Source organism: Nomascus leucogenys, chromosome 6 (assembly GCF_006542625.1).
Source record: "Nomascus leucogenys isolate Asia chromosome 6, Asia_NLE_v1, whole genome shotgun sequence".
Taxonomy (NCBI): Eukaryota; Metazoa; Chordata; class Mammalia; order Primates; family Hylobatidae; genus Nomascus; species Nomascus leucogenys.
The window spans coordinates 9,579,996-9,596,485 of record NC_044386.1 but is presented as its reverse complement, the minus strand read 5'-3'; the positions used below and the strand labels follow the sequence as shown (position 1 = coordinate 9,596,485).

Genomic DNA, 16,490 nt, shown 5'->3' with positions numbered 1-16,490 from the left:
AGCTGCAGCTTTAGATAAGCCTCAGTGAGAATGACACTTCAGGATAGAAATGAAGAGGCTGAAGAGCCTGAATGAAGAACATTTGGGTATGGCAAATAGTAAGTGCAAAGGCACTAAGGCCTGACCTGTTTTGGAGGCAGGGAGGACGGCAGGAGCGGGGTGAACACAGAGGTGATGGGGTCAGAGAAAGGGGGAAAGGGGTGCTTCATGTTTTGCCCAGCGTTGAAGGCTATTGTGGACTTTTGAGTGCCATAGTCGTCTATTGGAGAGTTCTGAGGGTTGGTGTGATCTGACTTGGATCTCAAGAAGAACATTCTGGATTCAATGTTGAAAACAAATGAAAAAAAGGAGAGCAGGAACAGAAGCAGCAAGCTCAGGAGAAACAGCGATTAAGTAAACAATGGGTTTACTTGTTCAGTTTTGAGACTTCTTTATGTAATCTAGATGCAAGTCATTTATCAGAAATGTTTTGCAAATATTTTCTGCCACTCTACAGCTTGTCTTTTTGTTCTCCTTATGGTACCTTTCAAAGAGAAGTTCTCAATTTTGATAAAGCACAATTTATCGATTTTTCCTTCATGGATTGTGCTTTTGGTGTTGGATTTAAGAAATCTTTTCGTAACCCAAGGCTGAACACGCTTTCCTTGTTGTCTTCTAGAAATTATACAGTTTTGGGGAACTATAACCCATTTTGACTTTAATCTTTGCCAGTGTTAAGATATGGATCAATTTGTTTTTAATTTTGCATCTGATGCCCAATTATTCCAGCATCATTTTTTCAAGAACTTTGCACCTCTGTCAAAAATCAGTTGTCCACATACATGTTGGGTTATTTCTGGACTCTATTCTGTTCCATTAGACCAATGCACAGCCAGCAGAAGGGACTGATCCCAAAAACATATGAGTGAATGAATGGAAGTACTGGGTATGAAGCTTCTCATCTTTAGGTGTATCCTAAAGAAGAGTTACTGAACAAACACAGAGAAGCAGAAAAACTCCAGCACTGTTACATATGTAAAGAAAAGTTTCAAAATGATAACTAAACAATGTAAAATGAGGCAAAAAGGGGCCTCTATGTAGTGTTTACGTATGGGTGGTCTTAGAGAAGTGTGTGACTAAGTAGAACTAGACTGCAGAAGGCTGAAAGAGTAATGGCAGGGGGACCTACACACACCAAACAGTCACTAAGCAAGTGGCTAGGCCATCTCTCCTGGGTGAACCTTTCTCTGTGTTCCCCATGGCATTTTATTCATACCTCTGTAATACAATCTTTTGCTCATGTTTCTGTTCCATTCTGAGTTCCTTGAAGGGAGACATCATACCTCATTCAACTATAGTACTAAGTACAGTGCTAGAAACAAAACAGACACCAAAATAAAAGCATTGAGGAGGAGGGGAACATTACCTTCTCAGCCCCTTGATACGTTAGTTCTCCTTATCACTATATGTTTGCAACAAGAGTAGCTATGAACTGTGGAGTGGAAGGGGGAAATTAATGGCCAGTTTCTGAACTTCACCATGCAATTTCCTTTGCTGAAAAATTTCAACTTCACAGATTAAAGATGTCTATGGTTCAAATAGCATTTCCTCTATCACTCCTGCATTTAAAGTAAATAAAAATGCACTTGTTTGGGGGAAAACAATCATGGAAAAAATTCCGAACCTATAAACAAAGAAAAATTAGAAATAGTCTGAAGCAAAAGGATCTCCTCAGGGCACTCAGAAGGAAAAAAACATCATGCAAGTCTTTCCTTTTTATCTGGGACATATGATCAAGTATGTACAATGGATTTGATTGGTTTTAGTCTAAGTATTCAGCTAAAAGACAACCTTAGTGAAACTGACTTTCTGATGTCGTAGCAGACATGCAGAAGTGGGCAGTAGCTTGCTATTGCACAAAATGTGGGGCCTTACTCTTCCCAGTGAGGATGGTCTACAAATCAAGTTAGGGAGACAGAAGGGGAGGGATGTGTCCTCTGCAACTATGCATTTAAATTTATACATAAAAGGGAGTCACCACAGTCACATTTAACTGGAGTTATTTTTCCTTCCTATTATATTAAAACATCTGGATTATCTATGCTGGCTAATAATGCATATTTCTGCAATCTTAAAGCAATTTGCAATAACACAGAAACAAAAAAACTAGACTACAACTAACATTCACTTTATTCAGTTTTGTCCTCTCAACTTAGAAGGCAACAAATGACCACATAAAAAAGGGAGCATTTCAGAATATATATACATAAAATTGGTGTGGGTACCCTAAGGTGTTTGTTTGCTTTGATAGAAAATTGACACCCCAAACTAAGTGTTCTACTTAGCTTCTACGATAGTTATTCCTAGACCTTAGATTAGTCATTCCATTTTTATTTAAGGTACTATGTTACTTTCATGACTACAAAATGAGGCACTCGTACAAAACAGGAATGAAAACATACATATACTGTCTTATCTTTATGTCGTATTAATGCCAAAGATATTGTCAGGGATTATTTTAAAGAAGCCCTTACTCATGATGGCTATTTTTTAAAATGGCACAGGACAGTAACAGGCTGAAAAGAAAACACCTGGTTGAGGGAACAAATTAAGTAAATACAAGACAGCTTAACCAAGGAAGTCAGCGAATCTCCACAAATGAGGCTTTTAATAATACTTTAGTGGTAAGACATTTTAGTTGTTTTTTTTTTTTTTGATGGCTGAATAACATCCTAAAGGAGTATTTTAAATATAATCTTTTAATTTTACAATGTAGAAAACTTCTCACAGTAAGTAGAGAGCTTAGAGTACTCAACCCTGAAAATGAAAATAAGTAGCTAGCGTGGAAAGTTTTAAAAAGTGCCAGTGTTCTTATGGCACTACATTCTCCTGCACATGTGCATGTGTTCACGCACATTCGCAAACACAATACAATGCAGAAATGTCCAGTGTTTCTGTTTTGTTTTAAAAAGTCATCAGTTCAACCTAAATTCAAGAATTACACTTTAATAGTGGCATTTTGCCAATACAGAAATGACACATCTTGGATCAAATCATTTGAAGGAAAGTTATTCTCTATTACTTGAATAAGGGAAAGAAAATACACAAGACAAGAATCCACAATAATAAGTCACATTAAATGTTGAAATAAAAATTACTTTTTGGTTACATCTGGAATTGAGATGGCCCATCTTCGTTGTTTCTCCAGAGTACTAAGAGGGGGGAAAAAAATCACCTAAAAACATGGGAAGTTTTTTAAGGCTAGCTATACACAAATGTCACATTGGCATTTTTCTTCAGTTTTCATCTCAACTATTAGTACTAAATAGTTTAAAAATCAAACATAATTTACTAATAATGAACAACTGCACACTTCATACTATGACCATTTGATAACTGGTCATGTAAAACTAACCCCAAATGCTGATTTGTCTTCTATATATAAATAGTAAAAATAAAACAAAAAGGTCTTCTTTCCTAATTAACCTTCTTGAAGGTGGTTTTAACCCAATATAAAATTAAGCAAAATTATAGTATAATTTAAAAAAAAATTTATGTGAAGAAGGGCAGCAATACTAACATTTTCTGAACTATGGGTTTTCAATATTTAAAAGGCTCTTGGTTAATACTAATAATAAAACCTGGATGCTACCCAAGCAAATATTATGCTGGAAAATGCTTTCCCTATGAAAATACTTATCTCATTGAAAACAACAGGATAAAGTACAATTGAAAAACTAGGGGAGAATTCTTAAGTAAGACAATATAAATTACCTGCCAGTAAAATGGAGGGCAATTTTTTGGCCATTCATATTGTTTGTTTACAAAACATTTGGTAAGATTCATTTAAAATTCTGTAGGATTAAGAATTTTTAAACTTTTGAAGTATCTGCCTAGGATCTCTTGCTGTTAAAACAGATACGTTCCAATGACTTTATACCAAGATCCACAAATTCTCTGAAAAATTAAAAAACAAAAAAAAAAAACCCCAAAATTAATATAATCAAGTTGGCCAGGCGTGGTGGCTCACACCTGTAATCCCAGCACTTTGGGAGCCCAAGGAGTGCGGATCACTTGCAGTCAGGAGTTCCGAGACCAGCCTGGCCAACATGGTGAAACCCTATCTCTACTAAAATAACTAAAATTAGCCAGGCGTGGTGGCGCACACCTATAGTACCAGCTACTTGGGAGGCTGAGGCAAGAGAATTGCTTGAACCTGGGAGGCAGAGAGTGCAGTGAGCCAGGATCATGCCACTGCACTCCAGCCTGCGAACAGTGTAAGACTCTGTCTCGGGGGGGGGGAAAAATATATAGATATATATAAAAAGTTATATGCTTGATTCAATAATAATGTTTTTCTCCCAAAGAGAGCAATTTAGAAATACACCATGACAGCCAGCATTATATTTTAAAATCCTCCTAATTTTTTATAGTAGGACTAAATTTCTGAGTAAAGGTAGGGCCAACAAAGACCTTACTTCAAATGAGAGAAAAGGCTACTCCAAAGTTCCAAAGAGTGTAACACTGAATCCTATGTCAAGCATTATTTCTGATACTGATTTTTTTTTTTTTCCAATTTTGCCTAGGTTGGCCTCGAACGCATAGCCTTGCCTCCTTGTGTGCCAGGACAACCGGCTGGAGCCACCGCAGCTCCCGATACTGATGTTTTTAAAAATATGTTTTAAAGTAATTGCTTACCACTTAGGGAAAATATTGTTGAAGTATAAAACAGCCAGAACACATTGCTCTTTATTTTGGTAGCTTATGTTTGGCTGACTTGCAAATGTTAAAAAATCCTCAGATTTTAGTCTATGGATTTTAGTACTATATGAAAATTCTTTTATAGTTTCTGAGGACCTATGTTATACACTTTCTATGAGACCTTCTAAATTATCGTTCAAAAACAAACACTACCCTTACAATATACCTTTAGCATTAAACACTTACATCATGTACCCAACCATTCTATTTTTCTAAACTTCTAATCTGAAGCTTTGGTTATGAGGGAAAACAAAGTTTGTAAGCATTCAGTTCTCTGAGATTTTTCAGAATGTTTCCAATGAAATACATTCCTATGTTAAAAGGCCAGCTCAGCCAAGCTTCCTTCTGGACAAATAATGAATTGGTTTTATTTGAAGTTTTATTCTGTAAACAAAAAGCTTTGGAAACTTTGGGATTTCCTAATGAAAAGCTAGGAGAAATGCACACCTAGTCCTCAGCCAACGACGCACTAACCAGCGAGACCAGATGTTCTAACCAGTCTTCTCTAATGCTGTCAATCTAAGATCACAACCACATCTATACTTCACAAGCATCTCAGAAGTCCTAAATCCAGTAAGATGCAGCACAGTTGGTGATGTCATTCTGAAAGATTTATGACCTTGCAGGACTTTCAGCCACTGCTACGAAAAATAAAGAGATAGTTGTGTGTGGAAGAAAAGAGAGGATGCGGGTGTGGGGGCGGGGGGGGGGCTGACTAATGAAAATCTTCATTTGGACTTTTTTTCTCTAAGTATAGACATGCCCCTAACAAGCACTGAAACCCAACTCCCAATGCTGATCACACTAGGAATATTAAATTATCAAAATTAAAAATAATTTCCTCACCTAGCACAAGATACTATACAATATTACAAACACAGACACATGAAAAAAAATCAGGCAGTAGAAAATGTACAACAGCTTTGGTGTTATACAAAATAACTTCCACAAACAACTAACAGTGAAGCATAAAGTTCATGTTTTCTTACCACAGACACTCCACTGCTGATTTCTGCTTGTTTCCTTTAACGTTCTTGGTAAGGTCTGAATAGCCAAGAAAGAAAGAATGTACAGTTCCCTTAGTGAGAGCTGCTAGGACATCATGAACTGCGTTCCACAAGACGTCACTGAAAAGTCTTGCCTGCGCACTACTGCTCTGTGGCACGTTTCCTGTCGAGATCACGGCAAGTCCAAAATAAAGTGACAACTAGATTTAATAAATTAATATACATTTTGTTTAAAGATGTACAATGCACATTCTGTTTAATCCAAGGTTTTAGGGTATCAAGGAACTTGTATTTACACATATACAAATCTTAGACAGCAGTAATGTCAGAAGATCCAGGGAAGAACAGCAGAAACTTACACTGCTGCTCTCTGAATGCTGAGAACACAAGTCAAATACATTTAACTTAAAAACAACGCTGAGAGATCACTGGGAAAAATCTCCAAAGAGAGAAGTCCACAAAAAAGGACATGTAAAGGGGAAGGTCAAGTTGTTGAGACAACTACTTTATTCTTGGGATGACTGTGGAGGTGGTGGAGATGAGCCTTGTTTGCCAGATTTCCGTTCGTAGTTCACGAGTCGTTGACCCACAAGGTACCTAGGTTGCAAAAACAAGGTGGTTACTCTCTTGTATGAACTTACAGAGTAAAACATTCATATGTCTTTTAAATCTAACTCCTACTTAAAACCCGTCAATGGTTGGGCAAGTCAAAGGGACTCCGGCACCTGTAAAGGCCGGCACGTCTACCTAGGTATGGGTTTGTAGGAAGCTGCAGAAGCAGCAAAGGCTGGAAGGCCTCCAATGCTGTGCAGTGAAGGACATGCTTCAGTCAGTGGTTTAGGGGGTCTCAGAAACTCAGACACGTGGAGGCCAGGAGGGATACAGTAAACTTATGCAGTGGATTTATCTGTTAAGGTTCAGATTTTATAAAACAACTTAGTGGGCAGATCTAAGGAGACAGACTAAAAACATGACCGTCAGATAGCTAGGAAGGGGCTGGGCACGGTGGCTCACGCCTGTAATCCCAGCACGTAGGGAGGCCGAGGTGAGTGGATCACCTGAGGTCAGGAGTTTGAGACCAGCCTGGCCAACATGGTGAAACTCCATCTCTACTAAAAATACAAAATTAGCTGGGTGTGTGTGGGCCCAGCTACTAGAGAGGCTGAGGCAGGAGAATTGCTTAAACCCGGGAGGTAGAGGTTGCAGTGAACTGAAATTGCGCCACTCCCCTCCAGTCTGGGCGACAGTGTGACTCCGTCTCAAAAAAAAAAAAAAAAAAAAAAAAAAAGTAGGAAGGGGTGAAAGTAAAACTGGAAGCTCTAGTTACAGAGAAGAAAGGATAAATCAAAGGAGAAATTTCGGTGAAGTCAAAGGGAAGACAGCATTGCAGTGAGTGAGTGTGAGTGACAGGAGGTGGGAGAATATGGTTCAACAACAGAATGGCAAGTGTTCCTAACTTATGTATGTGATGAAAGGAGAGAGAAGGCAATGGCAAAGGCCACAGGGCCGTAGAAACAAGGCAGATGTTACTGTAGTTGGAGCGACAGGGCAGGAGATCCTACTCAAGGAGACAGACATCTCCAATGCCAGGGAAGGGCGACAGCTGCATTGAAGGCTCAACTGAAGGCCTGTCTTACTTAATGTGAGCAGATGGCTTGCAGGCTAATCCCAAGACGACAGCAGGGACAAAGCTGGATGGCAACAAGCTGTAGGTGGCTGGGCACAAGTGTGAAGGGCACCCATTTGGAGGCAGAGATGCAGATCAGGGAGAATGTCCAGTAAAAGCCCATAGAGTTGAGTTAAGGAGACTGAGGGAGAGTGAAACCTGCACATGACAGGCTGCCAGGCAGCTTTCCTTCGTCTCTTTCCTCCATTTACTCATCAGTGAAATGAGACCGATAGTCCCATGCTGCAGCATTGCTTTAGGAAAGAGAAAGTGTATGAAGCCCGGTGACAAAGGCTTAGCATGTTTTAAGGGTTCACTGTGGGAACTCTGACTTTTCACCAATACCTTCTCCACCTTGACTTTCATCTATCACTTTTCTGTAAATGCACACAAGCCTAAGGAAATATTTTGGCAGTTTATGTCCAGTAGCTTAATATGTCACTTTTTGAAAAGTATGCTAATCTTACTGCATCTTTATCCATAATGTCACTGTTTTCTTCCTTTTCTTTTGTCTTACCTTCTTTTCTTGAAGTTAGCCATTCCTTACCCCACTGTTCCCCAACCAACCACTGATTTTAAAACTTTGAGAATTTTGTAAATATTTTAAACAGTGAAGGCTGAGCAATATCTACTAAAATATACATAGCACTACCTGGCACACAGTAATGACTAAATAGCAAGATACACTAAAAATATGGTCAGCATTATGGCAATGACAAAGCAAGTAAATAAAAAGCATACAGAAACCAAGTTAAATTGTACAAGTCCAAAGAGTAATTCAGTGGCAGAGAAAGGAGACGCTGAACCCAACTCCCTCTCTTCCACCACCACTCACTCTCTCATACTCAAGCCCACCACACACACACACACACTCACTCTTAGCACCTCCTGCAGACCAAACCCTGTGCTAAACAGTACATATACAACAGCTAACAAGACATGCCCTCACTTAAGTCTGCAGTTCAACACCTTTCTGCATGAAGGAATAGATGGGAAAAGAGGAAAGAGGACACTGGGCTACAGGAAAAAGCAGAAGAAGATAAAGCATGAGAAATAAGAGGTCAATGGGAATAGACCCCTGGCAAAGGCTGAGAAGGGCAGGGTGCAGAAAGGCAGGTGCCCAGCGTAAAGAAAGAAGCAGGCAGAAAGGTCCCTGAGGGCATGTCTTGCTTGTCATTCTGTTTGCACTCATTACGCCTCTGCCAAAAAGTTGAGTGCTAAAAAGTTGATTTTCATCATTGAAAATACCCCTTCCCCTTCTTTCAGTTGACAGTCCTTTGTACTCTGACTGCCTAAGTGTACTTGTATTTTTTACTGTCAGTAAATAGTCTTGAACACTATAAATTTCATTCTCAAAAATCTTACTCCTCAGAGTAAACAAAGTAACTCTATAATTTGTTGTGCAAGGGGGGGACAAGCACAAGTAAAAGGGGGTAGTGTTAATAATGACACAAAGGCAGCAGGTATAAACTGGGACTCTCTTGGCCGACTGAGATGGATAAACCATAAACTCACTTTCTCTGCTAGAACCCATTGAAGCAGATGATTCAGCCTACAGTTTGGACATAAAGGTCAAATATTATCCCAGGAAGGTGTTTTCCTTGGCTTTCCTCAATCTCTCACTGAAATCAATGACAGAGTTTTCAATGGTTTTCTCAAAACAGAGTCCCACAACATTTTTGCAGTAACCCTCAAGCCTCTCTGTGCAACCTCAGAGTAACCTAGTGGCCCTCCATAAGCAAGAGGGGCTTATGCAGGCACTGCTGGTTTCTAATGTAGGCTTCTTATTTTTATCTAAAACTGTTTAATATACTGTCAGACCAAAACATTTCAAAACAGACTGAAAAACTATTTGGAATGGGCATTAAAAAATCTCTTGGCTGGGTGCAGTGGCTCATGCCTGTAATCCCAACACTTTGGGAGGCCAAGGCAGGTGGATCACAAGGTTAGGAGATCAAGACAATCCTAGCCAACATGGTGAAACCCTGTCTCTACTAAAAATATAAAAATTAGCTGAGCGTGGTGGTGCACACCTGTAATCCCAGCTACTTGGGAGGCTGAGGTAGGAGAATTGCTTGAACCTGGGAGGTGGAGGTTGCAGCGAGCCAAGTTCGCACCACTGCACTCCAGCCTGGCAACAGAGCGAGACTCCATCTCAAAAAAAACAAAAACCACCACCAAAAAAAAACTCCCTCTCCAAAACAGTTTCTCCCAGTCTTTTCCAGCTCCATAAATGACAACTCCATATTCCCTGTTGTTTGGGCCAACTAAGTCCTTGATTCCACTCTCCTTCACATGTCACAATCTGTCAGCAAACCTTGCTAATCCCACCTCCAAGTATATCCAGAATCTGAGCATGTTTCCCTCCTATGATTTGTCACATCAGATACATAAATTAAGAAGCGAAAACACCTAAACAAGAGACGAACAGAACGCCAGACTTACTTGTCATTTTTAATATGTTCATAAAGGCGCTTAAACTGGCGGACTTGGAAGGACAAAATTGCCATCAATACCACAACCATCAGTAAAAATGGATAAATCCGCCGATGGACTAAGTTTTGCATTTCCGCAGTAACACCTAGAAAACCAAAAAAGAAAAACTTTTAAGTGTATGTGAAATAACAGTGACATGAAATGTAAACATGTCCTTCCCCTAGAAGAATGGACTGGGGCAGACAAGCTTTCTAAGCCCCAGGTCTGTTAACTTTCTACAATCTGTGTGGGTCATGAGCCCTTTCTGACCCCCAACTTTCTCATTTGTAAAATAAGGAGGCCAGGCATAGTAGCTCGCGCCTGTAATCCCAGCACTTTGGGAGGCTGAGGCGGGCGGATCACTTGAGATCAGGAGTTCTAGAGCAGCCTGGCCAACATGGTAAAACCCTGTCTCTACCAAAAAAATACAAAAATTAGCCAGGTGTGGTGGCGTTGCACCTGTAGTCCCAGCTACTCAGGAGGCTGGGGTGGGAGAATCGCTTGAACCTGGGAGGTGGAGGTTGCAGGGAGCCAAGATCACGCCACTGCACTCCAATCTGGACAACAGAGTGAGACCCTGCCTCAAAAAAAAAAAAAAAAAAAAAAAGGAACTGGATGAGATGACTTCTCATGTTCCACAAGCAGTGGTGTCATTGATACATTTCAACTGCACCACAGTTTAAAGAAGCAAAACCAAAACTGTGCTTATACAATAAAAAATATCCTCAAACTTTTAGAACACACATGTATTTATTTTTCTATATTTAACTCATGAGTTTTAATATTTCTTTGGCAGAGGGGACTGGGGGGCTTTAAAATCAGAGCAAGTACTTCCGAGGAAATCAGAAAATTAATACCCTCAGGTGGATTATTCCAAACACCACAATAGTGTGCTGTGCATAAGCTCTGGAGCTGAGTTTGAAATTTGAATGCTGCTCTTACTCCTTAAAAACTAGACTTTGGGGTATGATTCTCAATCTCTATGAACCTCAATTTCCCATTTCTAAAACAGAGTTAACAAAACATATTAAAAAGCTACCCTAAGAATAACATGTAAGAATTACATAAAGCATCTAAACAGGGCAAAACAGGTACTAACATTTTTCATTTGCCACTCTGTTTCCCTTCCAAAAAGCTCACAATAAAATTTTTAAAAATGAAAACATGAATGACTGGTTTGGAAATCCAAATTCTTAAGTCTATATACTATTAATGGGCAGAACATAATATATGCTAATTAGAATAAAAAAGAAAATAGGGCATTTCTACTCTAGACAAAACCAGTAAAGAGATTGTTCTAAAGAGTCAAGATAATTTAATTTTAATGATGTATATTCAACTAATAAGCAATGGGCTGGGTGTGGTAGCTCATGCCTGTAATCCCAGCACTTTGGGAGGCTGAGGCAGGTGGATCATCTGAGGTCAGAAGTTCAAGACCAGCCTGGCCAACATGGTGAAACCCTGTCTCTAATAAAAAGACAAAAAATTAGCTGGGCATGGTGGCGCATGCCTGTAGTCCCAGCTACTCAAGAGGCTGAGGCAGGAAAATCGCTTGAACCCAGGAGGCAGAGGTTGCAGTGATCCAAGACTGCACCACTGTACTCCAGCCTGGGCAAAAGAGTGAGACTCTGTCTCTCAAAAAAAAAAAAAAATAAATAATAATAATAATAATAATAAGCAATGGGCTTTGAAATATATTTTGCAGGAAATATATATTTGCATTTTAATATGGTATTTATGATACTTGGCATAGTCACAATTCAAACCAAATAAAAGCCTTGAAGTTTCTACTTAGAAGGAACCAGGAAACGATGCAGTTTGCACACTGTGGGCCCTCAGCTTAACTGTTCCCTGTTTCCCATGCCATCCTGCAGATTGAGGGATACATTGCTTAGCCTCTCTCTATACAAACCTGTGTTCAGCAATTTTTTTTTTTTTTTTAAGAGACAGGGTCTTGGCCTGTTGCCTGGGCTAGATTGGAGTGTCACAACCTGAGGTTAGCCCTGAACTCCTGGGTTCAAGCAATTCTCCTGCCTCAGCCTGCAGGGCAGCTGAGATTACAGGTGTGCGCCACCACTCCCAGATAATTTATTTTGAATTTTTTTAGAGGTTGGGTCTCGCCATGTTGCTCAGGCTGGTCTTGAATTCCTGGCTTCAAGCAACCTCCCACCTCAGCCTCCCAAGTAGCTACTGCACATGGCTAACATCTTTACTGTCTAAGAAGCAATGAGACTGTTAGAAGTCAAACCAGTGGCAAAAGGTAAAGAAGGGCACACACACAGAGGGCTTCCAAAGGGCTGGAAAAGTTCTATTTCTTGACCTAGTAAGGTAACATACAAGTATACATGTTACACTGCAAGTTTGGTTGTGTGTTTTTTTTTAAGCTCTTCTCTCATGGTTAAACGGAGGAGGGGTCATTTCTGGCAGATGGATAAGACAAATGAAAATGAGACAGTTATGGAGAGAAGAGGACATGGTGTGTTTGACAAGAGGCCATTCCATGGTTGTTTAATCAAAAGTCAGCATATAAGACATGGAGTGAGGTCAAACTGAAGCCCACATCAAAGCAAAAGGAGGAGACTTGTAAACTATGCCAAAAGGTTGGACTGCATTAAAGGCCACAGAGGAACCAATGAAAAAATATTCACCAAAGAGGTACAATGAGATTCATTCTTTTGAGAGGTCATTGTGCCCAGTGTGGAGAAGGAATTAGTGATGGCAGGTTCAAGGCTGGGAAACCAGACAGGAAGGTGCCAAAGTTAGGGTAGGAGATGAATGACTCAACAAGTCAGGAGCAAAGGCTCCAGAGACGAGAGACCATATTGTTCAGGGAAGAATGGGACACCTGGAGACCAGAGGGACATGGAGGACACAATAAGGTGACATGGATAGCCTTCAAAGTTTTTGACTTATGCAATTTGTTGGATGATAATGTTTGCTGCTGAGAGACGGAATTCTGGAGAAGAAAAAGATTTGGGAAGGAAAAGCCTCTGCTTATAATTTTGAAAATATGCTGGGTTTAAGGATCTATGAGGATTCTTCAGTACACAATCAACAAGACAGTGTATTTCCAAGTATAAACATGTTGCCCATTAGCATCTCCTCTTTGGATCTTTTATGCCAAAGAATATTTCTTTAAAACTTAAATATGACAACACTGTTACTTAATTTTATATGATCACAGCACTTCTAGTCAGAAGAAGACAACTTGAAGGAAATCTGATCCTGCCTATTTTGTACAGCATGTACATTTCAAATTTTATCTTCTGGTAGAGAAAAGGACTGTATCAAAGAGCTTTATGATCCTCTAATCTTACCCAGAGTAGTCAAATCTAAGAAAAGTGGTATTTTGAAATCATTGTTTTAGTTGGATTCACATTTACAAATAGAGCACATGGAGTGAGACTAGGGGTAAAAAGAATGTCCAATGTTAATAAAAGTTAATAAAAGTGCTCCTTCAAGGCTCCACAACCAGCATTACGTACCTAGTAAAGGAACAACACCAGAAGCTATGACATAAGGTACACACAGGGAAAGCAACAGCACAGAGATCACTGGTGCTGCCAATTTACGAACAATATAGTGAAGGTCAATGTTCCGGATGCCATTTGCGTAAACCTGAAACATTACAAAAAACAATTAGAACAAAAATACAGGACAAATTCCTCCAAGTTAATAGAGCAATCTCCACACAACTGAATCTGCCAACCCAAAAATAGTCAAACTGGTTACTTTTTCTAAAGTCAAGGCAAATTCTGGTATACCAACATAAGCGTAGTGCCCACGAGTTTCTGAAGACATGTATTTACCCACTAACGCTCTGCAGTTAGCTCTGCTAAGTGATGAAATAAGGCACTAATCTAGAATAATTTATACTCTACTTGCATTATACAATATCAGATGACATTCAGTGGTATTCATTCAAGACCACATTACTTGAAGTAACTTCATACATCTTATGTAAGAGATATGTAATATGTAATATTTTGTTATTATACAATATTGCATTCATTTTCTCTGAGTATGATGAGAAAACACTGAAGCAGGAAACGTTTCTGAAAAGCTTGCATAAATCAAATTTTAACAAATCAAAAGGTATTTAAAAATTTAGTATGAAAGAATTCTATAGTGAATATAAAAAAAGCAAGTCCAAGAGTTACTAGAATATTTCCATCATCTTATCCAGAAAACTCTACAAGAGTAATGCAGAGGAAAGAATGGATGGAAATGGGAAAACCTCGGGAACAGAAAATTTAGATGGAGTGCAGACAGAAACAAGGCTTAGAAGGCTGTTATTTTCTTCTCCTCTTGCCTCACCAGCAGCACTTAAACCTCTCTTAGCTATGACTGAAGGTAGCGCAACTGAACCCCATCACCTCAGAATTTGAATGGCAAACATGCTTAACCTTTTAAAGGCATGCTGCCATTCCCAAAGACACCTAGTTAACCCAAATGTATTTTAATCAATGAAGCAAGGCATCCCAGTTGTTTCTCAACCATTCCCAACCATTTTTCTTCAATTTGCAGAGACACACACACACATATGCAAGAGAAAACAATGAATAAGATAACATATTATTTAGAAGATCAATGATGTTCCACAGCCTCCAGTATGAATAAACCTCATCTCCATGCTCCTTTTTCAAGGGCCAGAGGCTAACCTGGTCATTCTAGAGGGTACTGGCCTGCACTCTGATCCTGAAGGGATATGAAGCCAGAAGCCCCCAATCCATCACACTCCTGGTGGACTTCAGAATTAACCCATACTTTAGAGACACACACAAACACACTGCAATTTGCTGGCCTCCTAACCCCCAACTCCTAAGCATCAAAATCTTGAAATACAGGCACTTTTTGAACAGATTTTCTTGAGCATGCTTGGCTAACTACTGCCTTTACTTCTCATACATCAAAAAGAGGTGTGCTTTACTGCTGCAGAACTGTTATGTCTTATTTATGTGGCACTGGCCTAAGGATAAGAGGGGTCCCCATAAGTACATTTACTAGATAACTAAAGCATGAAGAAGTAGCAAAATCTGTTATGTTGGCCATTTTTGATAGAAATTTTCCTTAAATGAATTACCATACTTCCTAGTCTTATTATCGGAGTGCTAAAGCACAGTCTACCTTTTCCAAGGTATTGTCACAACAATCAAATTATCTGGCAGTTCTGTAATACAATAATAGTCTTAGGTACTATGTAGCTAGATCAAGCCAAAACAGCTCTCCTTTTGTAATGTTTTTTCCTCTGTCTTCTTTTAGTACCTCAAGCAATAACCTTTCCCCCATTCCAAATCTACTACAGGCTTAGAAACATTAATATCAACCTTCACCAGAAAAAAGCACATATTTTCATTTTTGTCTCCACTACGAACAGGGTTCTAGATACTGTAAGCTACTGGTTAACCTTCAGATAAAGGATGGCTTAAACGTGGTTGATGAAAATTCATGGGAGTATAGAAGACCACAATATGCCACCCTAAAAATATGCCTCTTAGGCATAGGGATTGTTTTGAGTTGAATGCAACTGAGAAAGAGTAGATGCAGGAAAACTTTATGTCCTCCCTCTATTGCCTAGAAGCAGAATATAAATGTATAAAGACAAAAGGTAGCCCACCCGACTTTCCTCCACCACGAAGGACAAAGATTACCCACTGAAGGGAGCTTTGGGCCTTTCTGGGCCTCTAGATGGCACCAGAGGAACCAACACTGCCAAGATTTACTAACGAGCCGCATCTGCCATTTGTTTGCTTCCCCCTACTTGCCACTCCTAGAGACTCAAAGTCCTTTTCCTTCATCTTGTCACTTCTCTAAAAATTTATTATTCTTTGTTGAAGATTAGTTGGAATTCAAAGCCACCTCTTTGAAATTACTCATTCCCTGGGTATCTCCATGTGTATATGAAATATGTACTTTAATAAATTTTTGTTTTTCTGTTGCCTTTTATTTAAGGGTTCCATTTTAACTAAAAAAAACAAGGGTTGAGAAAAAAATTATTTTTCCTCCCCTACAGTGGTAAAACAAAACTGCTGTCTTAAAAAAAAAAAGTTATATATGCCCATCAAAAAAAAATGTAGAAAACTCAGCAAGGTAGGAAGATAAGAAATAACAGTTATAGCTGCCAAACATAAACACAACCAATTCCAGAATGACTTTCTCTGAAAACTGATTTTGCTTACCTGTTCAATTACAGTTTTCAACCACCACTGAGGACCCATCAATGTTATAGCTGCAATGATTTTGGCATGCAGGACTCCAAGTGCCCAGTCCTAGGGAATTAAAAACCATTTAACATATTTCTGTTGTTTTTTAACAATAAACACAGCAGAGAGGATGTATAATTTTCTTACATTATTTCACATCAAAATAGATGTTCTATAGGATTGGCAACAATTTTACAAAAGACTAACGTACTGAAAACCCAGAGATTTTTTTTTCTTCAACAGCTCAAATTCAATGTTTCCATCAAAAATTGTTCTTCTATCTTTTAAAAATCTGTATTGTTTTCCCAAGAGTTAGAGAAAGTCTGGACATTAATGGATATCTCAAAAAGCAAATAAAATAAATGCCAAGATTTTATTTCAAACTATCTTTAGGCTATT

The 16,490-nt window shown here is 39.1% G+C and overlaps 1 protein-coding gene across 1 annotated transcript in view; it reads right to left on the bottom strand.

Annotated features, from left to right (window-relative positions):
* Positions 1-4,529: 4,529 nt before the first annotated feature.
* MARCHF6 (membrane associated ring-CH-type finger 6) overlaps positions 4,530-16,490 on the bottom strand; it is an 80,983-nt gene continuing 69,022 nt past the window's right edge. Inside the window, exons 23-26 of the mRNA XM_003263161.3 lie at positions 16,068-16,157; positions 13,374-13,506; positions 9,859-9,994; positions 4,530-6,344 (exon numbers count right to left, since the gene is read on the bottom strand). Of these exons, the coding sequence (XP_003263209.1) occupies positions 6,254-6,344; positions 9,859-9,994; positions 13,374-13,506; positions 16,068-16,157 (450 nt within the window). The 3' untranslated portion in view covers positions 4,530-6,253. The remainder of the gene's footprint in view (positions 6,345-9,858; positions 9,995-13,373; positions 13,507-16,067; positions 16,158-16,490) is intronic.